General features: G+C 46.6%; 10 protein-coding genes across 10 annotated transcripts; 5 read left to right on the top strand and 5 right to left on the bottom strand.

Moving 5' to 3' along the window:
* Nucleotides 1-2109: 2109 nt before the first annotated feature.
* Nucleotides 2110-2784, top strand: BGW36DRAFT_391270 (uncharacterized protein; the record flags this gene model as incomplete). The annotated part of the gene is made up of 2 exons (XM_046217581.1): nt 2110-2455; nt 2515-2784. A coding segment is annotated over exon 1 (227 nt), but the record flags the coding sequence as incomplete, so codon positions are not given.
* BGW36DRAFT_330513 (glucose inhibited division protein A-domain-containing protein) lies at nt 2785-5326 on the bottom strand. Its single transcript, XM_046212816.1, has 2 exons — nt 4954-5326; nt 2785-4891 (listed from the first exon to the last, which is right to left on the bottom strand). Exons 1-2 carry the CDS (start codon nt 5055-5057, stop codon nt 2944-2946), a joined length of 2052 nt encoding a protein of 683 aa, XP_046065998.1. The 5' UTR covers nt 5058-5326; the 3' UTR covers nt 2785-2943.
* Nucleotides 5327-5705: 379 nt separating this feature from the next.
* BGW36DRAFT_365412 (S-adenosyl-L-methionine-dependent methyltransferase) lies at nt 5706-6692 on the bottom strand (the record flags this gene model as incomplete). Its single annotated transcript, XM_046214651.1, has 1 exon — nt 5706-6692. One exon carries the CDS (start codon nt 6690-6692, stop codon nt 5706-5708), a length of 987 nt encoding a protein of 328 aa, XP_046065997.1.
* Nucleotides 6693-7496: 804 nt separating this feature from the next.
* Nucleotides 7497-8351, top strand: BGW36DRAFT_391263 (putative ARD/ARD family protein). The gene is made up of 3 exons (XM_046217580.1): nt 7497-7646; nt 7696-8067; nt 8130-8351. The coding sequence occupies exons 1-3, from the start codon at nt 7617-7619 to the stop codon at nt 8244-8246; spliced, it is 519 nt and encodes a 172-aa protein (XP_046065996.1). The 5' UTR covers nt 7497-7616; the 3' UTR covers nt 8247-8351.
* On the bottom strand, nt 8352-10124 carry BGW36DRAFT_391261 (uncharacterized protein). Its single transcript, XM_046217579.1, has 3 exons — nt 9947-10124; nt 9851-9881; nt 8352-9797 (listed from the first exon to the last, which is right to left on the bottom strand). The coding sequence occupies exons 1-3, from the start codon at nt 9963-9965 to the stop codon at nt 8411-8413; spliced, it is 1437 nt and encodes a 478-aa protein (XP_046065995.1). The 5' UTR covers nt 9966-10124; the 3' UTR covers nt 8352-8410.
* Nucleotides 10125-10576: 452 nt separating this feature from the next.
* On the top strand, nt 10577-11509 carry BGW36DRAFT_433643 (uncharacterized protein; the record flags this gene model as incomplete). The annotated part of the gene is made up of 1 exon (XM_046221299.1): nt 10577-11509. One exon carries the CDS (start codon nt 10577-10579, stop codon nt 11507-11509), a length of 933 nt encoding a protein of 310 aa, XP_046065994.1.
* Nucleotides 11510-11584: 75 nt separating this feature from the next.
* On the bottom strand, nt 11585-13836 carry BGW36DRAFT_74018 (uncharacterized protein). The gene is made up of 2 exons (XM_046222547.1): nt 13487-13836; nt 11585-13419 (listed from the first exon to the last, which is right to left on the bottom strand). The coding sequence occupies exons 1-2, from the start codon at nt 13512-13514 to the stop codon at nt 11741-11743; spliced, it is 1707 nt and encodes a 568-aa protein (XP_046065993.1). The 5' UTR covers nt 13515-13836; the 3' UTR covers nt 11585-11740.
* A 51-nt stretch (nt 13837-13887) lies between these two features.
* Nucleotides 13888-16396, top strand: BGW36DRAFT_308165 (putative histone ubiquitinationc protein; the record flags this gene model as incomplete). The annotated part of the gene is made up of 6 exons (XM_046212309.1): nt 13888-14070; nt 14175-14318; nt 14378-14429; nt 14483-15033; nt 15101-16168; nt 16220-16396. The coding sequence occupies 6 exons, from the start codon at nt 13888-13890 to the stop codon at nt 16394-16396; spliced, it is 2175 nt and encodes a 724-aa protein (XP_046065992.1).
* Nucleotides 16397-16808: 412 nt separating this feature from the next.
* On the bottom strand, nt 16809-17786 carry BGW36DRAFT_401961 (uncharacterized protein; the record flags this gene model as incomplete). The annotated part of the gene is made up of 2 exons (XM_046218808.1): nt 16809-17590; nt 17657-17786. 2 exons carry the CDS (start codon nt 17784-17786, stop codon nt 16809-16811), a joined length of 912 nt encoding a protein of 303 aa, XP_046065991.1.
* A 131-nt stretch (nt 17787-17917) lies between these two features.
* Nucleotides 17918-20552, top strand: BGW36DRAFT_352087 (putative molecular chaperone). Its single transcript, XM_046213375.1, has 3 exons — nt 17918-18981; nt 19035-19317; nt 19367-20552. Exons 1-3 carry the CDS (start codon nt 18034-18036, stop codon nt 20458-20460), a joined length of 2325 nt encoding a protein of 774 aa, XP_046065990.1. The 5' UTR covers nt 17918-18033; the 3' UTR covers nt 20461-20552.
* The last annotated feature ends 2196 nt before the right edge of the window (nt 20553-22748 follow it).

The following is a 22748-nucleotide window of genomic DNA, read 5'->3' as shown; positions in this document are numbered from 1 at the left end:
GACGATCCAGCGCTGGCACAACATCTCGTCGCTGGTACGGGGTGCAGGACCAGCCCCATCACCCAATGATTCACAATCCAGTAAATAATGCTTCTAGTCGCCGACTCAACGGATGGGCCGCCGACTAGTAAGGATCCGGACGGAGAACATTTCCATCATTGTTTAGCTGCTGAGTCACAGTCCAAGCCGCGAGGCCGAGACGCTTGCTTACGTTGTACGAAGCTTGGTGCTTTGCGCCACGACCATGGTGTCGGTACTCTGATGATGCGATGCGATGCATGTCAACGGTCAATAAGTTAATAACTTTGATTGTCGGACAGTATCGATATCAATAAAACTAATAATGCCAGCGAATTCGAGCATAAGGTGACTAGCAGTCTTTGTTTGCGAGTGGAACTACCACCGCACGCTATTCTCTCTACGTGTGCCAAGTAATGCACTCCCTTCCTTAGCCAGTAAACTGTCTTTCCTGAAATGGAACGATTCGGACGCACTCTACCCCATACTTCGTAAGCTAATTAAACTACGCAGCTGTTGGTTACATACTTGCGTTTTACTATTTGCTTTTTGCTTCACTGCGCACGTACTAACTATTATCTGCGAATGCCCAGTGCTGAACAGTTCACCCTATTTCAGCTGGTTGGTCTATCGCGAACACGAGCGGTGTGCGAAGAGCAGTGCTCGACTGCTCGCAAATCGAATAGCACACTCTTGAGTCGTGACTCGTGACTCGTGACTCGTTGTGTAGCTGCAGCCACCCCACAGCTTGGTCTTATTATGATTATTATTGCGACGGCGCTGTTCAGCTTATCACGAACAAGTAAATAAAGAAAAAACAAAAACAACACTAATGTCGCACCTCCTGTCTCTCAACGAGCGAGTTGATGATGGCCGCCTTATTATTCGTCATCATTCGTCATCATTGGGCAGCTTTTTCATTTCTTTTCTTTGATCAGGATCTGCGGGTCTTTCCCTAGGATTATCGCTGCTCAGTTCTCACCCTTGTGCGCATCAGGCCATCGCTCCTATGGATCATTTATCATTGGTGTTTGGGAGAACTGGGATGTGTTGGGGGGGAGGCCCAAGCACCGCCGCTCCAGCCCGGGCGGATTCCTATCGGTATGGGAAGAAATCTTGATTGAGAAGATTATTCAGATAATCAGACGAAGATGAGATGGTTGAACAAGTCGATGTTTTCTTATATTTGTATAAATATATATATATATAAACTTTGATCATCTATCAAATCGCGGACTATGCAAAGTCTAATCACAACTTTATTCGAAGAACATGGGCATGAAATAGCCGCTCCACAACTCTGTAGATAACCCTGTTACAGTACCCTGTGTAACTGACAAGGATTAAGATCAATGAAACTCCGATCAGGGGTGTCTCTTATATCCCACCGTGCTACTGCAGGGCGAATTCTTACTATGAACTTAACAGTCTAACTAGTCTTAAGTTCCACTTTAATGGGAAGATAATGCGAGGATCTACTACCTACCATTCTGAGGCGACATCCCAACGGCTTTGATAAGTCACGTCGTACAGCTGCTACATATATACTTAGCAGCTACTACATAGTCCATGGTTAGATAAAAAATAATATACTACATGCACATGTACGTACATGTACATGTGCTTGGTCTTGGTGTGTAGGCGTCGGAGTACAGATGCCCGTTTAGCATGTGCTAGACGATCTAGTACCCACGGAGGGATTCGCACAAGGATTAAAAAAAACATAATTTTTTTTTACAGAGGACCTCGGGAGTGATCGCGACGGATCCACGCTCAAGGGGCCGAAATTGAAGAAATTGTTTTGTAATAATATTTTCTTACCTCGAGAACTATGCATAGTTCCTGTACTGATCTACCATCCACAAGAAGAAATTAATGATTCAGAGTGATATTATGACGATAAGAATTGATTCGAGTAAACAACAATAAGCATACTTCACCATCGGTATATAATAATCCACCATTTACTATTATTATTACCATCTTATTGCAGGGATCTCGTACTGGACGTTCCATCCTGCCCGGATCGACACATCACTTTCTTCCCTGCAATTAATTCCCTTTCTTTTCATATTTCCTCGATTTATAGACTATTAGCCAGCGAGACATCTCTCTGGAGAAAATATCACTGGCTAGACACATTTTTCATTATCCTCCCCTCCCCTCCTCTTCTAAATACTACCCGGACATTTCATTCATGGCTATACCTTCCTTGCTAGTATACCTACCTGCATTAGTCCTAATAATAATACATGACATTGCATTGCATTGCATCTCTCAATCCGATTCCATTCCAACTTCATTCGCACTGCATATCCTTTCTGTCATTCTGTCTCTTCTTTTTTCGGGGTTTCTTTTCTTTTCCTTTATCGCGCGTCTTGCCCTGATCTGTACATGTATTCATGTATGCACCACCGCCATTAATTGATTTGAGCGGGTAGCCAATTCTGCTCCAGCCGCCGATTGTGGTTGCCCACGCTGATATCCTCTGTGTAGCACTGCAGCTGCAACGCTGTGCAGCAAGATCGTGTGATGCGGTGTAGAGGTTCGGTAATTATTTGACTTGTTGAGGAGGCGAGGGTGTAGAAGGGATCAAGGATTTTATTTGTGCCAGGATGAATGGTCGTGTGATTATGGTTAGTGTTCGAGAAAGGCCTTTGGTGTAACAGTCCAGAGTGTGTGTTGTCTGATCGAGTGAGATGTAGAGCTGAATACTGTAATATGGACTTAGCATTGAATAGTAAGTAGATGTAAATGTTGATGTAAATGTCCATGTATGCAAAAGATCTATTATACAGGCTTGTAGACGAGGTTTATAATACATGTTAACCCAATTGTAATGGTATACCCCCAACTCCAACCAAGCATATCGCTATGCATCCGCCAAATAATCAATAAATAATGAGAGAATAAAACACAGTCCCTTTATATGCTACTCGTAAGTGTCGCCAGGTCTTGGTCAACAGTAGCAGCACGATCCAGTCTGCGGACGTGCATCATCAATCGCAGCGCTCCACTAGGCGTAATTCCTTCGATACGTCGTATCATCCCAATACTCTCTGGCCTGACTCTTTCTAGGATCTGTCGTTCCTCCGTGCTGATGCCATGCACGGCAGTGTAGTCTAGATCTGCTGGGAGCAGCATGTTCTCTTCGCGCTTGAATTTCTCGGCCATCTGATTCTGCCGCGTCACGTAAGGGGCATACTGTGCCTCGATCGTCACGCGCTTTCGGATATCGGCTGGGAATGAGGAGGTTGAGTAGGCCGTGCCGTTGGGAGAGACGATATGCGGGATTAGTTGATCGATGTACACGCCCTTCAGACATAGCATGTCGAGTGCGGAGCGGTAGGAGGTGTCGACGCGTGTTGGGAAGCCTAGACGAGACCATTGGTTGGATGTAAATTTGGTGTTGTCTAATAGTGATTGAAGCTCGTCGATTTGGCGTTTGGTCTCGGAGAAGTGAGTCCAGCGTTTGTCTGACACAACTGACGCTGCTCGACCCATAGCGGTCAGTCGAAGGTCGGCGTTGTCGGAGCGAGCTGAGATGCGGAATTCGCTGCGCGTTGTGAACATGCGGTATGGCTCGGAAACACCCTTGGTGATTAGGTCGTCTACCATGATGCCAATGTAGCCGTCTGCCCTGGTGAGAACCATAGGAGGGCGACCGAGAGCTGCAAGGCCGGCGTTTGTGCCTGCCAATACACCCTGTCCAGCGGCTTCCTCGTAGCCTGTAGTGCCGTTGATTTGTCCTGCCAGATACAGGCCGGAGATGAGTTTCGTTTCGAGCGTGGGCTTCAAGTTGCGCGGGTCGACGTAGTCATATTCCACTCCGTACCCGGGCTGTAGCATACGCACATTCTCCAGCCCGCGCACTGTCCGCAGCATTGCTTCTTGTGCGTCGGCGGGAACTGTCATTGAGATTCCATTAGGATAGATGACATCATTAGGAGCAAATCCTTCAGGTTCAAGCCAGATTTGATGGTGCGGCTTGTCTTTGAAACGGATAATCTTCGATTCCAGCGATGGACAGTATCGAGGCCCTTTGACGGTTTCTCGGATATGAATTGATTTATCCAAATTGGCTCTGATGATTTTATGAGATGCTTCGTTCGTGTGGGTCATCCAGCAGGTCAATTGGCCCTCATCACCAACCTGCACTGTATCATTCATGTAGGAAAATGGGTTAGGAGGGGAGTCTCCAGGCTGCACCTCCAAGGCCGAGAAATCGATCGATTTCTTATCCAAGCGCGGTGGTGTTCCTGTCTTCAAACGACCCAACTCGAAACCTGCTTCTCGTAAAGACTTGCTGAGACCAAACGTAGCCGCCTCTCCCATGCGTCCTGACGGGTATACCTCCAAACCGATATGTATCTCTCCGCCCAAAAACGTGCCGGTGGTGATGACAACACGGTTGGTAGGAATAACCTCTCCAGATTCCAGCCTCACTCCCACAATTTTCCCCTTTGAGCCGGGATAATTCTGCACATCATCTCGCGAAACTACGATATCCGCGACTTTCCCCTCGACGATATTCAAGTTCTGCGTCGACACTAATTCGTCCCGCATATATTGTCTGTACAAATCCCGGTCGATCTGTGCTCTCGGGCCCCAAACGGCAGGGCCTTTGGATTGATTCAACACGCGAAACATGATGCCAGCCTTATCTATTATGCGTCCAGCAACGCCGTCCAATGCGTCAATCTCTCTGATCATCGTACCCTTGCCGATTCCGCCGAAACTGGGGTTGCAGGAGCATACGCCGATGTTGGAGAGTGACGGCGTCACCAGAGCTGTCTGGGCACCAGAGCGGGCGGCTGCGGCACATGCTTCTGCGCCTGCATGGCCACCTCCGATGACAACGACGTCGTACGTGCTGCAAGTAAACGGGAGGTGGTTAGTATAGTTGGTCAATTATTTACGGGGTTGATGAAGTACCGCGTGTTAGAATGGGTCGCAAAACGCCGACGCGGGGTTGGTATTAGGGTATGGGAATTTGAGCACCGTCGGAAATAAGATGCCGAACGTACTCGCAGGGCCATGGTCGCAGCTAACGTGCATTGATTGATGTTGCTTGGTCTGGATGAGCGGCGGAAAGAATAAAAAAGTCCAGGTCGGAGATAAGGTCACATGACTTGTTATCTTCGGGCTGGTCAAATTTCCCATAAACTATAAGCTGACATCGGTATACCCAATTGATGGTCTTCATAGGTATGTTGGGGTATGGTCTAAACGTACAAAATGATCATGAAGTAATCCAAAGATGATTTCTATTCGCCACATAGAGCCCGGCATGTTAGTTCGATAGATGGGTGATTCAAAGAAAACAAACAAGTATCAAAATGTGACCTGTCAGTTAGAAGTCCATATTAATGTCAAACGTGATGGTGCCCAGTAAGGCACATATTTTACTGCAGGCGGATGTCTCTTCTCCATTGCTCGCATCCGTCCTTACCAATGCTTATAATCCTCCCTCGAAATACTAAATGATTCTATTGGGACCAATGTGTCGTGCATCTTATATTTGATGTGTTGCACAGTCTATGGTATTTGAAGAATGGGTTGTGTCAACGCCAGTTATCCAGTACTACACAACATTGAAGATATGACTAATAGATCCCCATTCAGATGCGAAACGATGTACATGTAGAAACGATATCACCCACTTCAAACTGCATATATACGAACAATCACTCTGGCTTCTGCGCGGTAATTACAATGAAATCGAATAACGGATGGGCATCCCTCCGTCGAATAGCGCTTCTCACATTCGCATTCAAAATCTGCACCTCCTCCTCTGACCAGCCCAAAATATCCTTAAAAGGTGCTGCCGTGAATGCCTCAACGCCTTCAACAAAATTTACACCTAACAGCGTGCCAATCTCCTTCAATCTGGGATCTTTGGGCCAACTACCAATAGGTAGTTTAAAGATCTCTTGTTTGACTTTTTCAAATCCAGCGTCCTGAACCCACTCTTTCATTGACGGCGCTGGGTCCATGGTACGGCCAATCTTTTCGCATGCTTCCATCAATCCATTCATCATCGTGACCATGGCATTGTCTGGTTTTAAACTGTTGTCCTCGGAATATAATGTATTCGCTGATTCCTGCAGCTCCAGCCATCCACCCGGTTTGAGGTTTTCATAACACTGCCGTATAAGCCGAGGCCAGTCCTTGATCGAGCCCGCCATATACCGACAGTGAATATAATCATATGGCTGGGACTCATTCCAGTCTAGCTCGATATCATCGATGATAAACTTGACATTTGGTGGCACCCACAATGGCTGAATAGGGCTGAGGTCAATCCCCATGATCAGACTTGCGCCGGGGTGCTGGTCGCCTAGATCAACGGACCATATTCCGGTGCCAGTACCGATATCCAGGACTCGTAGACCCTGGTCAGGGTCAATTGGCGCCAAGAAAAGACGGTCGTTCAGCACGCGGTAGTACACGTGGTGGATCATGTCTAGTCGGTCCTGTTCTTGCTCGTCGTTTGGGAAGTTATATGTACCGGCCTGGTAGGAGTGGTACCGGCGGCCATGTTTCCATTCGTAGCGCAGAATGCTGGATGTTATCGACGTGCTGGATGTCGACACCTCGTCGCCAAGGGAGGACTCAGCATCCGAGGGATCAACCTCCACCGTGCACGCCGGCCGTGCCGTTGCGTTCACCATGATTGTGGTCTATCTCATTGATATTGATATATACATATACATTCGATATGGGCTGATTTCTTCAGGCAAAGGGCGGCTCCACCCCCGCACAAGCGACCATGGGAAATTGTGTCGTTGGCATGTCCTCGGTAGGGAATAACTATATTCCACTAGTGTCTTGGTTGCAACAATACTTGCAGTGAAGGAGGATTTTCGAAATTTCTCGCTATGCGAAGATCAACCGCACCAATTTTTGATCTGATCGAATTACTGGCCCAGTTTTCTGGTGCATACGCAGGCTCCAGAGCCATGGTTGGTGGGTATTCGGGATTAGGCCCCCACCTCGAGCATGCCACGCAAATCAGAGACATCGCTGAGGCCTCCGCACTGAAGCCTCTCTCTTCACCTGGTCAAGGACGTGAGGGTTTAACTAAGAATTGACGGTGGCGGACCTCGTTGAGAGGGCTTCGATTATCATGAGAGACTGGAAGCTACCTGGGGATATATTAGTATCAATATGTGTCAGACAGGGAGTATACAAACAATAGCGTAGAGATATAACTTTATAGTACGCAGTCAGTAATTAATATAGTAAATATACTGCATAAGAGAGAAGACAGCCAATCCAGCGACGCGAATATCGCATCATAAGCCGAGAGTGGCATGTAATGCGCTAGTCCTGTTCTGGCCGGACATGTCTTGCGCTGCGCCTCTGATTGGCCAGCGCAGGAAATGGCTGTGGCGGCTGCTGCTAGCGGCCGCCGAGGCGCGGTGGAGGGGCATGTCCTTCTCGGCCTTAAGCACAAAACGACTTTACGTAGAGGTGGATTACTAAGGGTAAGAATATAATATACTTAACATCACGTCTTCCAGCTCTTTTTTCTACCCAGACATTGTACCCGCATCTTGCATATTACATCTGAGCGTTTCTGCGTGCTATACACAATGAAGGCCTATTACTACGACAACGCTCCTGTACGTCCACCCCTCACCACCCAAAACCAAGCCCTAACACCCCCTCCAGGGCGACCAACGCGAAGACCACGACTCCGGCCGTGAAGTCTCCCCGGTCTACCTCGAATCTCTAGGCGTAATCTACCACCACCTCCCGAAGGTCTCCGACGTCGACACTCTCGCGCAGACCCGCGGCTACAAGAACCGGGACGAAATCACAGTCTCGCCTGAGAAAATGGGCGCCATCTACGAAGAAAAAGTCAAATCATTTTTCCACGAGCATCTGCACGAAGATGAAGAAATACGGTACATTCTGGACGGAGAAGGGTTTTTTGACGTGCGGAGTGAGAACGATGATTGGGTCAGGATTCGTCTGGTTAAGGATGATTTGATTATTCTGCCGGCGGGGATTTATCATCGTTTCACGACTGATTCGAAGAATGTGAGGGGTTCCTCATACGTAATACCCTATTCTGATGGCATTTGGGTGCTGACGATTTCTAGTATATCAAGGCTATGCGACTATTCCAGGATGAACCGAAATGGACGCCGCTTAACAGAGGCCCTGAGGTCGATGTGAACCCTCATCGTCAAGCCTATCTGCAGACCAGAGAGTCTTAGTCCCTTATAGATTTGTTATAGCGCATGGAAAGGCCCTTACGTAAATTGCCTCGGCATGACACCAAGTGCATAGCTAGCTATCATGCAAATAAATTAATAATTATACATTTCCATCAGAATCTACCAAGCACAACATCAGGTTGTTTTTTAGAACACCATATTGGTCATAATGCACTACCCGGCAATGAGCCTGGTATTTCAAAGTCCTGCCCACCAGCCCTGGGGATAGCATCACCCCTAGCAGAGTCAAACTTCGACGGACCGCGAAACCTCAATCCCCCTGGCTGCTGTTCTTGCTCTGTGTCGCTTTCCAGAATAGCTTCCTCTGACCCAGGGGCCACAACGACCGGCCTAGCCTGCCCACCGCGGGACGAAGCAGAAGCAGAAGTCGCTGCATCTGCATCGTCACCAGCTCTCACCCCCGTCCTGCCCATCCTCGGCCAGAAGTCTGGTAGTCCGACAACCTGCACGCGAGGCTCGACTACCCGCTCTTCAAACCAGGCGTGGATGCGAGCCTCTACTAACTGCGCAACCTTTGGCACATCCTGCAATCTACTGCGAGAACCAATCAGCGACCTGACAGACAAATCCAACCGATAATCCGGCAAGAATGAAAATGCAAGATTGGTTTTCGGAACCCCCTTTTTCGGAGGATCCGGCGATGCAGGCCCAGTCGCGCCATCAGCATCGGTGGATAGATGCTGGAAGAACGAGCGGGCTCCCTGTTGAATTGGGTCTGGGGTTGGAGCAGCAGGAGGTGTTTGAGGGGTTGTCGACGTGCTAGCAGGGATAAGCGAAATGCACAGAGTGCCGGAAAACCGAACCACGGAGACCGACAGGGCAACAGGGAGCACTGCAGAGCGTGGCTTTGGATAGTTGAGTATCAATGATGTTTCAATGGCAAGCGATAGGTTGTCGTCGCTGAGGTCGACATCCATTAACGCTTGCAGCCTGCCACCGTCTAAATTCACATCATCCACGGCAATGACGCGGCAATTACTGAATATAGGGAATTCTTCGCCTATGGATATGTCTGTAACCTTTATTGTATCAATAAAAGACGGCTTTTTCACAGGATCATTAATCGCCGCAGAAAGAGAGTCTAGAATTGACGACGTCGGCGAGTCTTTGAGCAGGTATGCAGTCTGGCGGTACTGGGCGATAGTCTGCGCTATCAAAACATTGAACCAATCCAGCGACTCGGGTTGATGAGTGGAATGCTGTATTCGATTTCGCCCATGTTTATTCGAGTACTGTGTGGGGACGGCGTTGTAGTATGTCTTTCTCAGAATCGAGCGTGTGTTGGTCGCCGACGACGGCACGGGACGCAAGACGTTGGAAGTCGACGGCTTCTCGCGCAGCGTTTTCGGGCTGTTCCCATTTAGATCGGCCTGGTTAATGGAATATGAGCGACGGTGAGCGGCCGTGCGACTAGCAAGCCCGCGAGACGGTGGCGCTGGAGCTTCTCCGAAGATGAAAAACTTGATGAAAGCGCCAATCAAGAGCACGACGGAGAGCTGGCCTAGTAGGAAGCCCTGGGTGAATGACAACCTGAAGCCCGTCCAGTTAGTCTTGTTCTGCGAGAATTCGCGGGGAAGTCTTACGACGGCTGAACAGGGACACCAGCAGCGTCATCTAGGGATTGAGGACATTGTTAGTGAGATGAATAGATGCGACAAACTCGTTCGAGAACAACCCACGTTGCGAATGTTGAGACATGATAGACCGGATAGTCTACACCCATAGAGTGCCCACCATCCCTCGCCAGGACTGAGAATTTGTCGTGGATGGGGGAAGCAATCAGGATGTTTTTCGGATGTCCAGAGTTGTCGGTCCTAGTTAGCCGCAGCCATCGCCGCGCTGAGCTCCACTTTTCGAATCGATCAGTGAACTTGTGCTTCGACTACGACATCGTTGATTCAGATTGAAAATAGGCCGGACTTGGTAATTATTCTTAGTAGAAGCTGTTTTATTGATAATCGAGGCACAAGTTTTGTCAAAGCCATCTTTGTGATGGCTAAGTGACTTCCACAGTGATGTCATCGGCCTTGTTCTATCGACACAGTCCAGCATCACTAAAGCGTTTCACACCTCACTTATTCTGTATCGAGAATCGAGCACAGTAACGAACCTCAGTGCCGGATCAGGAACCATCTGAAACACCAATCAGGAACCGTGGCAAACCCAATCAAACAAAGAGGCCACGTTCACCCAGGCAGCAGCTTCTCGATCAACCGCTAGCTAAGCCTCATCTTGTAATACAACACACACACTTCCGAAAGTCTGGCTTTGAATACCGCATAGAAGATATTTTGATGAAAACTTGGAACATGAAAACAATAGCCCCCCACTTTCTTCCACTTCTACTCCCATTTCTACTTTCCCTAGTCATCGCTTCACCACCTGGCAAAAACGCCATTCTCCTTTCCAATGTCCAAACCCTAACTCTCCACGGCGACCGCATGACGTCTCACCGTCGCGTCTCGCCAATCCCACAACTAAAATGCACCGGCCCATCCAAAATCTGCAAACTCTACTCTATTGATACCATGCGATGCACAAACCAAGGGCACGATTACGACGAAGAAGACATCCAATGGACATGCACCGCCTCTCTGCCATCCGAATTCAAGCTCGGTTCCACCGACGTGATATGCGAAGGCTACCGAAATGCAGCCGACAAATGGATTCTTAAGGGAAGCTGTGGAGTTGAGTATCGGCTTCTATTAACTGAGGATGGAGAACGGCGCTATGGGTACCAGAATCCTAAATATGACACTTCTAAAACACAGAAGACGTCGAGTGACGTCAGTAGTGCCCTGGCTGTGATTGTGTTTGTGGGGATTTCTGTCATTATTTTGCTCGCTCTCTGTCGTGATTCATCCGGCAATGATAGTAACAGGCAGGGAGACAATCGTCGCCGGCGACCACGGGGATCGAATGGAGGATGGGGCGGTGGTGGTGGTGGTGGCGGTGGTGACGATGATGATCCTCCTCCGCCTTATGATTATAATCCTGGGACATATTCCAAGCCATCCGGTCGACAATCTTCGTTTGAGCCAGGGTTTTGGACTGGCGCTGCAGCTGGTGCTGCGGGTGGTTCGGCGGCTGGGTACATGATGGGTCGACGATCTGGTCAGGGTACACGGTCAAGACCATCGAACGCGTTTTATGATAACGCAGGGGAAGGGAGCTCAAGGCCGTCTTCGTCGTTCTCACCTTCGGGTCCAAGTACTGGATTTGGCTCTACAAGGCGACGATGATGCTGTACACTCGTCTGTATATTAATATGTGTTACTTCATGTCAAGCAGAGAGTCTATTATGGGCAAACAAGTTGAGTACTAGCAAGAAAAGTCCAATATATTGGTCTAATCATAGCTCAAAACGCCACTAATACTGTCTATAGACTATCCCAAGCCCACTACGCCGTTTATCATAATGAAACCAAACCATTCATTGCCACGTAATAATACAGTTCAGATGTTGAAAAAAATCATGGAAAATCATCAATAGTGCCAAGAATTTCTTCTGTCCCGACAGTGATATTCTTGGCTGCATTCTTCTTCGGGCGAGGACGGGTCCGTGAATCTGGGGTTTCAATACTTTGCACAACATCCGCGTCGCCAGATGAACCGCCAGGGTTACGAAGGAGTTCTTCCTGAGCAAGTTTCTCTCTGGCGTGTTGCTCCTCGATCCGCTTCTTATCCTCGTCCAATTCTTGCTGGATGAGTTGCGGGTCGTCATAGATAGTATTTGTCATTTCAGAATAGGCTTGAATATCAACGGCCTCTCGGGGTCCCAATAAAGTGGCTTTGATCCTTTCAGGATCCCGGCGTTCTTCGCTGTTGAATTTCAACTTGATTTGACGTCGAGATCTGCCTGGAAACATCTTACTGATCATCATAAAATCAGTGCCAAACATTCGTAAACCTCTGTAAAACAGATCCGTCAATTCTTCATCCCATGATTCTGCCTTGGTGCGTCGCCCATAGGTGGCTTGATTGATTTTCCTGCTGAGTCGACTTTCGTAAACTTCCTCCATATCTTCAGCGTCTCTGGCCGCCTCAGCCCGGCGATCCACTTGAAGTGACGCGTTGTCAATTACGATTTCGCCGTTGACAATTCTCATGCGCGGACCAGTCTGACTCTTTTGGGGGGTAGTTGCTTCGCCACTATTGGCTGTGCCGTCCCCATTCTCTATTTGCTGTTTGACTGTAGAAACGGAGTTGCGCGATTCATCTTTAGCTTTTTGTTTGCGTTCCGCTTCGGCTATTTCCAAATTACGCAGCTCTACCTCGCGTTTCGATTTTTTGCCCGTCCTAAGATCTTTGCACAATTCCGACATCCTTACTACAGTGGGGGCAATTTCAACGTGCTCTGACTCTTCAGGGGTTGGTTCGCGCTTTCTTTTAGCTCTCTGTTTTTTGGCCGGGGTCGCTTCCGTGGCAGTTGAACTCTTTCTTCTCTTCCGGGGAACCCGAGGTGTCTGGGCTCGTCCGGAAGTGCCAGTCGCCTTATCGCTTCCTTCTATGTGAGGTGTTTCTCTGACTTCTGAGACCGCTGAGGACCGATCGGAAGGTATGACATCTTGGGCTGACTCAGTTCTTTTCATAGACACAGAACTTTGAATTCTACCATCACGACCATCGGGTTTCTTCTCTTGCAAAGTCGTCTCTCGCGAAGTCTTCTCTTGGAAAGCCTTGTCTACCTGTGAAACGTCTGCTGGTGGGAGATGTGAGACATCCTGTGTTTTAGAAGGTGTAGCTTCGGTAGGCAAAGATGGCGTTGCGGAATAACGCAGTCTGGAAGTTGGAATAGGAATGGGAATTGGTGTCGATTCGTCACGAGCCTTAGATTTATCTCGAGACACAGGACGCTTGTTGGTAGCTTTAACAGTTGGCACAGACGACCCAGGTGTAGATTTTGGGGTTGGTAACAAAGGAGCAGGAGATGATTCGCTTATCGGCGACGTCTTTGATGGTTGCAACTGAGGCGCATCTAGGGTTTTCACTTGAGATTCTGAATCCAAGGCCCCAGGTAACCCCGACTCTGCGCGTTCTGGCTCGGGTTGGCGTGCATTTTGGATTTCGGCTTTTGGCTTGGATGCAGTTGCCGACCCTGCGCCAACTCGACGAGCAGGTGCCTTTGGCGCGAATTTCTTGCCAGACTTCTCTAAATGAAAGAAGGTCCGTAAGATAAAGTCGACATTAATGTATTAGTGCGGGGTGGGACGACTTACTAATAGTAGAGCTTGTGAATGAAAACATTTTGTTGGGAAGAGCGGAATCCTAGTTACATCATTGCAATAAAGTCAAGCATAATTGCAGCGTGTAATTTCTAAACCCGTAAAGGCTGGCTCTTGATGACTCGACGCAGCTTGATCTAGACTCTCCCAGGCGATGAACTTTGTCAGTCGCGGAGAAGTGGGTTGGGTCACGTGAGACGCTAAGCACAGACCCAGTCGAAAATCCTCCTGATCCTTGAAAAGTGGTGTCTTCTGCTTATCTTGACTACCTTTCACCACCCTTCCACCCAGTGCGCACCTGTCCACCTCTGTCTACAGGACGAGGGCTTTTATATACCACGCCGATCTGCCTGAATCGCAGCGACTTTTTGTGCCAAAAGTCATCTTAGCCACTGATGACGGCCGTTGAAGCAACCCCCGTTTCGTCTGAGTCCGGTCTCATCAAAATGGAAGACCGGAAGAGACCTGCTGGTCCTGAGCAGAATGACGCTGCTCCTCCATTGAAAAAACAGGCAACTTCTGTCAATGGAAACAAGCCTCATCCAGACGCAGACATGCCCTGGAAGGATGACCTGGAAGTAAGTGTAGTCTCGCAAAATGCAGCCTCGCATTAGAAATACCTTTTCGGAAGCGCCGAAAGACAGCGGAGCGATGTAAATATGCTAACATGTTAACCTCACAGCGTTTCACAAAAGATGCGATCTGGCGTCAAATGCAGGAATTCAAGCGGGAAAAGGTCACGTTGGAGGCCAAAGTCAAAGAAATGACCAAAGCCGCCACCTTCCATCAAGACCACCTTCGAATAATTGACGCATGGTTTAAACAAGTAAGTGAATCCCAAATTCTATAATTAATCGGATTCTGTCTAATATTGCGTTTTTCCAGTTGATCGATGAGGTCAAGATATTAGCCGGGGATTCGGATGTGGAAGCAAAAGGTATGCCAAACATGTTTAAACTGAAATTTGGCTGAATTCTGACACGGCTATAGATCACCCGCCATTTCGCACGTCGCTTCTATTCGATGATAATGAGAAGTTTAAGAAGCATTTAAAAGATCGGTCCGACGATATCAAGGAAACGATATCTAGATTACTTACTCATTCTCCAAAGGCGACTTCTGAAGTTTCAGAATTGCAGAGCAAATTGGCGAAGAAGTTGGCTGAAGAGAAAGTTTCCATAAGCGAGCTTGAGAAGGCTCTGTCTGAAAGACAGCAATTTGAGGAGCAACTAGAAGCAGCCTCTTTGCGATATATGATGGCCGAGAAGAAGCTGGACCGAGCAAAAAGTTTGACTGCCGCTAAGCTTGAAAAACAATATATTCTTGGTGCGCAGCGTCCCGGTGGAGACGGCCAGTCATCTGCAAGTCGCGAAGAGAGCACACCAGTGAATGGAACCGATTCTCCTGCTGAAAAGAGCACTGACTTGGAGGAAACCTACAATAAAGCGATAGCCACGTCTCAGAAACAACGGGAACAGCTGGATGCTCTTGAGGCGGAAAATGCGAAATTGATGAGCCAGGTGACGTCCTTATCCGTGAAGGTTAGTGAAACACGATTATGCGAACAGATTCATGATGAAAGAGCTGTCTAACGGATACAAATTTTAGAACTCAAAGCTCACAGATGAGGATTATGCCCATACCGATCTCTTCAAACAACTCAAATCTCAACATGAAGATGTGATTAAACGAATCAACCATTTAGAAGCGTTGAACGTCCAATTAAGGCAGGAAGCCGAGAAGTTCCAAGCGGAGCGAACTGCTTATCGGAATCGGGTGGATGCCGAGAAACAGAAAGAAATGGAAGAAAAGAATGCGCAATTACAAAAAGCCGAAACAGACCTCGCAAGAATCAGGAATGCCCGGGATGAGCTCCTTGCCGACCAACAAATGAGAAAAGCCGCGCAAGACCAGGACAAAATTGCCGTGGAAAAGGTTCGAGAATTGGCGGCTGCAAGAGAAGCGCAGATACAAGCCCTAGAATCTGAGTTAGAAAGATTGCGTATTCAAGTTGACGGTTTGAAGGAACCTTCGACAGAAGAGCTTTCGATGGAGGCATTGCGCACCAAATATTCAAACCTTGACCGGCAATACGCACTTCTCAACACAGAGCTTATCTCCATGCAAACTGCTTGCAAGAAGTACTCAATTCTTGCTTCGCAGAAGGTAGCGGAATTTGGCGCTCTGGAGGAAAAGGTTCAACGTTTAGTTGCAGAGAAATCGAAGGCCGATCAAAAGTACTTCGCCGCCATGAAGAGCAAAGAGGCCCGTGACGCTGAGGTTCGCACTTTAAGGTTACAGAACTCTAAGAGTTCTGATATCATTTCTCAGCTCAAGGATGCAGAGTCTGCCACACGTCTTCTTGTTGTGAATTTAGAAAAGCAAATTGCTGAAGGAAAAGAAGCTTTGAACTCGGTTTCAAACAAGTATCGTGCTTCGCAGCAGCAGAACAATGAAAACAATATCGCTATCGAGGGCCTTAAAGCGCAGGTTGCTGAACTCAAGACTGTGGCATCGACAAAGGACTCCTCGATATCTGCTACAGCCGCTGCTCATAGAAAAGCCGTGGCCGAAATTGAGGGTTTGAAGGCGTCACTTTCCGACACCAAGAAGAGCCTCGATAACTGGCGAACCAAATCTCTCGGAAATTCCTCTTCGGAGTATGAAATGTTGAGGGTAAGTTGTCGCTCCGTAACCATTCTGATTCAATTGCTAATATCAATATAGGCTCTTGCACTCTGTACAGTATGTCGGCGCAACTTCAAAAATACTGCCATCAAAACTTGTGGGCATGTCTTTTGCAAAGAATGTGTGGAAGAACGACAAGCCTCTCGGTCCCGAAAATGTCCAAATTGTAACAAGTCTTTTGGAAGCAACGATTATATGCATGTCACCCTTTCATGAAGTACATTGTGGCTACTTTCCCACACTGTGCTCTCTTTGGAATTGTACACTATCTTTTTAGCACTGGTTTGTAAAGGTTTATCGCACGGCGTACTTTATGGATCCTTCCTTAGCATGATGCCGCTTATGGACTTCAAGCGACTGGCGTTCGGAAAGTTGTTCTCATATTTGCTCATTCGATTTCGATTCACTCCGACGTCGTACTCCTGATGTGATGTCGTTCATGGGAGCCACAAAGTTTTTCAGGAGTTACCGGTATGGCTGGTAAATTGATTTGTATTTGACTGCGATGCACCATCGCAAAATGTAAGAATAGAATTGAATCAACGTTTAGCTTCTTTGATTGCATCACGATGCCAGCACTATCTTCTGGAGGTTTGAATGGTGGTGCTCGCTTAGATGTCGGGGGCCTTCATGAATTGAATATCCTGCTGTATAGTAATTCGTGCCTCCCCACCCATAAATCTAGTACTGGCGCAACCTGACCAGCGTCTTCAGTTTTGGTGTCGTATTCATACGCTATCCGCTCATTGATCAAATCACAGAGGTCTTCGCTGGCCAGAATGCTCTGCGCTTGATAAGGGCCCATGACAGATGCACGCACAGCAGCACTCATGACTGCTTTTGCATGATTCAGCATGAAAGTATAAGCAGCTAGATTAATCTCAATCCCCATTGCAGAGCACAAGACACCCCATAATGGAGCGAAATGTCCACTTAGGCCTAAGCTTTCGTCATCATTCTCGCCAAATTTCAGTGCTTCTGCAAACCCTTCAATAGCCGCCACAGCAGATGCAGGAGAGGAATCGACAGCATGACTGCGTTGCAAGTATGTACCGCGAAAAGACCTCTCCCATACGCCTAAAAGTGCTCTGCCCTGCGCTACACTTGCTCGCCGTGCTACTGTACAAGGCGTTGAAGCATCTAGATCATTGTCTAATCTTTCAAGCTCTGCTGGCGAACGATAGGCTTCGAAGAGGTAGGGTAAAGAAGTACTGGATACTGAGGTGATGGATAGCTTAAGAAATCTTTTAAATGATGCGGCATGCGCATTCTGGACCGGCAGAGCTTTGTTGTGCGCTATGAATGATTCTAGACCGCTTGAATAGGCGAAGGAACCGAGAGGCAACGCCGAGTCACATATCAGCAGAAGGGAATGCACGAATGATGGAAGCTGTGATTTCCTGTTAAATGCTTTAAAGGTTCAGAAAGTATTCTATTGAGCATGTATTCATATATTCCTTATTGGTTGTAACATACTACTTGTGATGGACGAGTCTGCTGAAGGATTCTTGCCAGGGAGCTTTGCGCCATTTTGCAACCGATTGCGAGTATTTTCCAATCGAAGCTCAAGTTCAACTATCTCTTTCTCGAGCTCCACACGGCTCATGTTGTCTAGATCGGCTTTTGAAGACATGTTGGTCATGTCGGTTTACAGGCGACTTGCATTTCGGGCAGCAGGTTACTTATCTTGGCTGGCAGCGAAGGAAGGCGGGAGACGGGGGCAGAAAATATTATATGGTTTGTCGGCACATGATTAAATGCGACATTATTGACAACCTCAAAAGTTCATTGAAAACCACATACCGCCCTTTCCAATATGTTATCGGCTTAGTCGCGGCATATATACATACGCAATGACGGGACGGCGTCTTTTAGACGCAACCCAATTCCTCCATGCCGCCAAATCCATCACCGGCAAACATATTGCCATCCGACGGCAACAATTAGATGTCTACACACGCACATCGTCGTTGACGGAGGGACTTCGAAACAAGACAAACGAAATTATAGTGACTGCTCAAGCAGCTTCCGAACTTATCCAGCGGTTCAACGAGAAATCGTCCCCTTCGTCCCCCCCATCTTCGGAGGCTTCTGGAATAAAACCAGACGATGCAACAAGTCAGAAAGCTCAAGAAGGCGGGATACAATGGGAACAAGAGGTTAAGGGATCTGGTATCAGTGTATCGGGGCTATTTAATAGCCAAACAATAGCCGAAAAGTCAAAAGGTTTAACCGCTGACCAAGCAAAGAAGTTGCAAAGACAGGCGGAGTACCAGGTTCCAGGGGAACAAGCATCCGATGAGGGAAATGCCAGGCCCGATAATCTAATCATCAGCCAAGCTCAGGACACTTTTTACAAGCCTGCAGCGGCATCAAAACCTGTACTTTCGAGTTTACCCAGGGTTAAGCTACCAAAGACCACGAGCACAACACAAGAAAGTGATCAACATATTGGTGATAAGCATATAAATTCGGATGTGTTTCATTCACAAAAGAATAAGCCCGAAGACCCATCCGAAGAGATTTTGCATGGCGTATTCCACAGCCCGAGGGTTGCGAATCTACTATTATCAAAACAGAGACGCCAACCGACAACGAACATTAGATCTCAACTGCCAGAGCACAGATCAGCTCGAAGCGCCGATAACTACAAAGCTAGCAGTGATCCGGAGAGTGGATCTCAATGGAAAGACAAAGACACAGAAGCTGCCCTTGTGGATGACCCAGCTTTAAAAAGCGAGATTAAGGATTTGGGAGAATTGGTCTCTCAATCATCTGAGCTTCTGTCCAAAAATTTCGAAGTTAGTCAATATTCATCACAATATTACTTAAAATCCCGCACTAATTATGAAAGAAGTCCGAAAGTATAAAAACACCGCCCGCTACTGATTCTACTTACCAAATGTTGGAATCTCGGGTACCTTCCACCCGTTTTGGCAGACTTTGGCAGTATGGAGGACTAGCCACGTCAATGGCTTTTGGTGCTTTTGGCGAAACTTTGCGAAGAGCTACTGGAAATGGCGATGGATCCAATGGGTCGGTCATGTTTAGTGCTAATAACATAGAGCGTCTAGTGGCGAAATTGTCCAGAATGAGAGGTGCTGCTTTAAAACTGGGACAGATGATGAGCCTTCAAGGTCTGTACAGCCTTATGCTGCTGATAAAGACATATCTAATAGGTTATAGATTCAAGGATGTTACCCGAGCCGATTGCAATTGTTCTGCAACGAGTTCAGGACCGTGCAGATTACATGCCAAGCTCTCAACGGGATAAAGTTCTCGTCGATAATCTTGGTAGCAACTGGAGAGATTTGTATGAGTCATTCGAGGAAACTCCCATGGCTGCCGCCTCGATAGGGCAGGTACACGGAGCAGTCCTCAAAGACGGACGAAGGGTGGCTGTGAAGATACAGTACCCCGGGGTTGCCGATTCTATAGACTCAGACTTAAACAACCTATCTATCCTTCTTACTGCATCTCGCTTGCTTCCGAAAGGGCTGTTTCTGGATAAGACCATTGCCAATGCCCGGGTTGAACTTGGTTGGGAGTGCGACTACTTACGAGAAGCCCAATGTGCAGATCGCTTCAGAGCCTTACTTGGTGAAAATGCATCTTTTGTCGTTCCAGAAGTCATCCATGAGGCTTCCGGGAAGCAGGTGTTGACTATGGAACGAATGGATGGGATAGCCGTCACAAAAATAAAAGATTTCACCCAGGAACAACGCGACTGGGTCGGAACCGAAATCCTTCGACTTTGCCTACGTGAAGTATGTGAATTCCGCTTTATGCAGACTGATCCTAACTGGACCAACTTCCTATATAACGCCGAAAAAAACCGGCTTGAATTGCTCGATTTTGGAGCCTCGCGTGAATATCCGCCGGAATTCGTCGACTCCTACATGCGGACACTTATTGCCGCTGCCAGGAATGATAGAGAACGTTGCCGAGAACTTTCTCTGAAATTAGGGTATCTCACCGGCTACGAGTCGCAGGCAATGGTGGACGCCCACATCGATTCAGTCATCACGCTGGCAGAACCGTACAGGGACTCTGCCCCTGATATCTACGATTTCCGTGACCAGACAATCACTGATCGTGTACGGGCACTTATTCCCGTCATGCTTCGTGAAAGACTGGCTCCTCCACCCGAAGAAACGTATAGTCTCCATCGGAAACTGAGTGGTGCTTTCCTTTTATGTGCCAAATTGGAGAGTCGGGTGCCCTGCAAAGAGTTGTTTTGGTCTATTGTAGAGGGAGTGGAGGCGAGGAAATCGGATTGAAATACTGAACAAATTTATGTATTATATATGTACCATATCATACGATATATCTGAGAGTAGAGAATTTAATGGAATCAAGCATAGCATAATCAATAGCCTTCTGTATCGGTTTTTCAGCGTTCGAAAGTAGAGGCTCCTACTATACACCCACCGTAGCTGTTTTGCCTAGCGAAGAGGAAATTATTGTCGCAGTTGGTGTTGTGGGGATGCTTGTTGTAGTACTCGTGCTGTTGCCAGCGAAGAACGATGGGTCATCCCACGAGTAATATGGCTGAACACAATAAGTAGTGTTGACCGCCAACGAAGATAACAGTCGGACAATGGTGCAAAACTGATTTGCGACAGCTTTGGGATGTTTATCAAATTTCGGGCGAGTTACGTAGATTCCTCCCATACCCTGATCCGCAAACCGGCGAAATCTTTTACTCAGGTAACTTTCCCCGAGGGCACACTGTTATACGTGATGGAAAGAGCTTGTGGATTGAAGAATGAAAGTTATAACACATCAATATTATAAATAGGTGGGTCTATTCTGGGTTTCTCAGAATTCAATGTTACACCAATTGGCTCTTATGGATTCCATATTCAGGGAGTTACAAGCAATTACGTATAGAAGACGCCCGAGATTCAATATAAATTATTAAGATTGGGAATTTTCAAGTATTCCTGAGTTTTCAAGATTGTCAGCTTCATAGAAAGGATAGGATTAATTACCATACGAAAGCCCTAGTAAAATATGCACCAGCAGCTGATACATATCTAGATAAGATCCTGTCATTTCCAATTTTGTATATTTCTAAATGAATAGCCCATATGCGACCACTTGAATTGATTGATTGACATTGTGGTTTAGAAAAGCGGACATTACTATACAAACTTACATATATCAATTATGTCGACAACATTGGAGTGGAGGTTTGAATTCTACTGTTACCGTTTCTTTTGTGGATAAAACGTGGTAGGTTTGGAGTAAAGTAGCACGTAGTTATCTTGATTGCATAAATTAGATAACAATAGGGGAGAAAATTTGACATAAAAATAAAAACTGTTTGCTCTGCACATGACCATACATGTAACGATCTAATGAAAGTGCGCATTCTGAATATAAATTGGAAAATATGATCTAGCAGTACATAGAAGACCTAAGGCTCTAAAATATAAGCCAAAGGTATACAGAGAAAATAAAAAACATCTATCTATAGCTAGAATGGTTTCACTATGGTCAAACTCTCAATATGAGAAATTGCTGAGTTCTGGATACCGCCCTGCAACCGTTGTGCAATGTTTCTGGTTTGAAACTTTTCGTAAAAAGTTATGCATGCCTAATTATTTCCAAATTGGCAATGTCTTTACTAATAACACGTTGCCAAATTTGACAGCGTTTTATAAATCTGGAAACGTCATAGTAATATTACAAGCGTCAATCAGCTATAGTAGGTGTTTAAAATGTTACCAGTTTTATTATTAAAGTTATTTGAATTATTTAATAAATATTTACTCACGCGTCTCACTACCTAATACATTCCTAAATATATTCCTAAATATGTTTCTAAGTGTTCCAAGAGATTAGCAGCGTATTGAATAATATAGTGAGTAGAAACACACTTACTATATACTTACATAGGCCTATCTCATCTGCCTAAACGTGTTCCTGAGGGCATTTAGGGGTTGGAAGCGCGTTGAATAAAAGTTTAAGTAGAAACACACCTAATCTACGTTTATATATATCTACCTCACCTATCTGAGAGCATTTCTGAGCATTCTTAGAGACTAGTGGCGTATTGAGTAGCATAGCAGGCAAATGCATATCTAGTTATATATTTATAAAGGGACATGAGAAGGAGTCTATCAACTAAGGGGTGCGTGCGTGTAGAAGTGAATAAAGGCTTGTTGGTGATTAATTAGGAAGGAATAAAGTTAATTAAAAAGATTTACGCCTATATAGTTATATAATGATGGAAATGTTGCGAGATTTGGAAACATTTCTTTCACAGCCATGTATTAAAATGGGATTGGTAGATTCCATGATCTTAAAACACCTACATACATGTATAATCTCTCCCTCGCTACACCAAGTGTTTCAACTCGAAACCTCTATCCAAGATGAAACCCCTATCCAAGATCATCGATCAAGCATTCGTATTCATGTATTCATTAATGTAAAATACACATAAAGCCGTCCACATCACAAATAACCAGAAGAAATGAATCCAACTCAATGAGACAAGAAAAAAAGTGCCTTGAAAAAAAAGCATTATCGCCGCCCAATCATAACATTCACTATCGTT

The sequence above is a fragment of the Talaromyces proteolyticus genome (genome assembly GCF_021365285.1).
Source record: "Talaromyces proteolyticus strain PMI_201 chromosome Unknown BGW36scaffold_15, whole genome shotgun sequence".
NCBI classification, from domain to species: Eukaryota; Fungi; Ascomycota; class Eurotiomycetes; order Eurotiales; family Trichocomaceae; genus Talaromyces; species Talaromyces proteolyticus.
The sequence above is the reverse complement of the archived record's forward strand: the minus strand, read 5'-3'. Positions and strand labels throughout refer to the sequence as shown.

What these genes read in the sequence shown, in the direction of transcription:
- BGW36DRAFT_330513 (XM_046212816.1), bottom strand. Translation starts at nt 5,057, where the DNA reads ATGGCCCTGCGAGTACGTTCGGCATCTTATTTCCGACGGTGCTCAAAT. An exon ending in GCGACCCATTCTAACACGCG is followed by an intron (nt 4,892 to 4,953) that starts GTACTTCATCAA and finishes GTTTACTTGCAG; the next exon opens with CACGTACGACGTCGTTGTCA.
- BGW36DRAFT_391263 (XM_046217580.1), top strand. Translation starts at nt 7,617, where the DNA reads ATGAAGGCCTATTACTACGACAACGCTCCT. An exon ending in ATTACTACGACAACGCTCCT is followed by an intron (nt 7,647 to 7,695) that starts GTACGTCCACCC and finishes CACCCCCTCCAG; the next exon opens with GGCGACCAACGCGAAGACCA. An exon ending in TCACGACTGATTCGAAGAAT is followed by an intron (nt 8,068 to 8,129) that starts GTGAGGGGTTCC and finishes GACGATTTCTAG; the next exon opens with TATATCAAGGCTATGCGACT.
- BGW36DRAFT_391261 (XM_046217579.1), bottom strand. An exon ending in GGTGTCCCTGTTCAGCCGTC is followed by an intron (nt 9,798 to 9,850) that starts GTAAGACTTCCC and finishes GACGGGCTTCAG; the next exon opens with GTTGTCATTCACCCAGGGCT.
- BGW36DRAFT_74018 (XM_046222547.1), bottom strand. Translation starts at nt 13,514, where the DNA reads ATGTTTTCATTCACAAGCTCTACTATTA. An exon ending in ATTCACAAGCTCTACTATTA is followed by an intron (nt 13,420 to 13,486) that starts GTAAGTCGTCCC and finishes TCTTTCATTTAG; the next exon opens with AGAAGTCTGGCAAGAAATTC.
- BGW36DRAFT_352087 (XM_046213375.1), top strand. Translation starts at nt 18,034, where the DNA reads ATGACGGGACGGCGTCTTTTAGACGCAACCCAATTCCTCCATGCCGCC. An exon ending in TTCTGTCCAAAAATTTCGAA is followed by an intron (nt 18,982 to 19,034) that starts GTTAGTCAATAT and finishes TAATTATGAAAG; the next exon opens with AAGTCCGAAAGTATAAAAAC. An exon ending in ACAGATGATGAGCCTTCAAG is followed by an intron (nt 19,318 to 19,366) that starts GTCTGTACAGCC and finishes AATAGGTTATAG; the next exon opens with ATTCAAGGATGTTACCCGAG.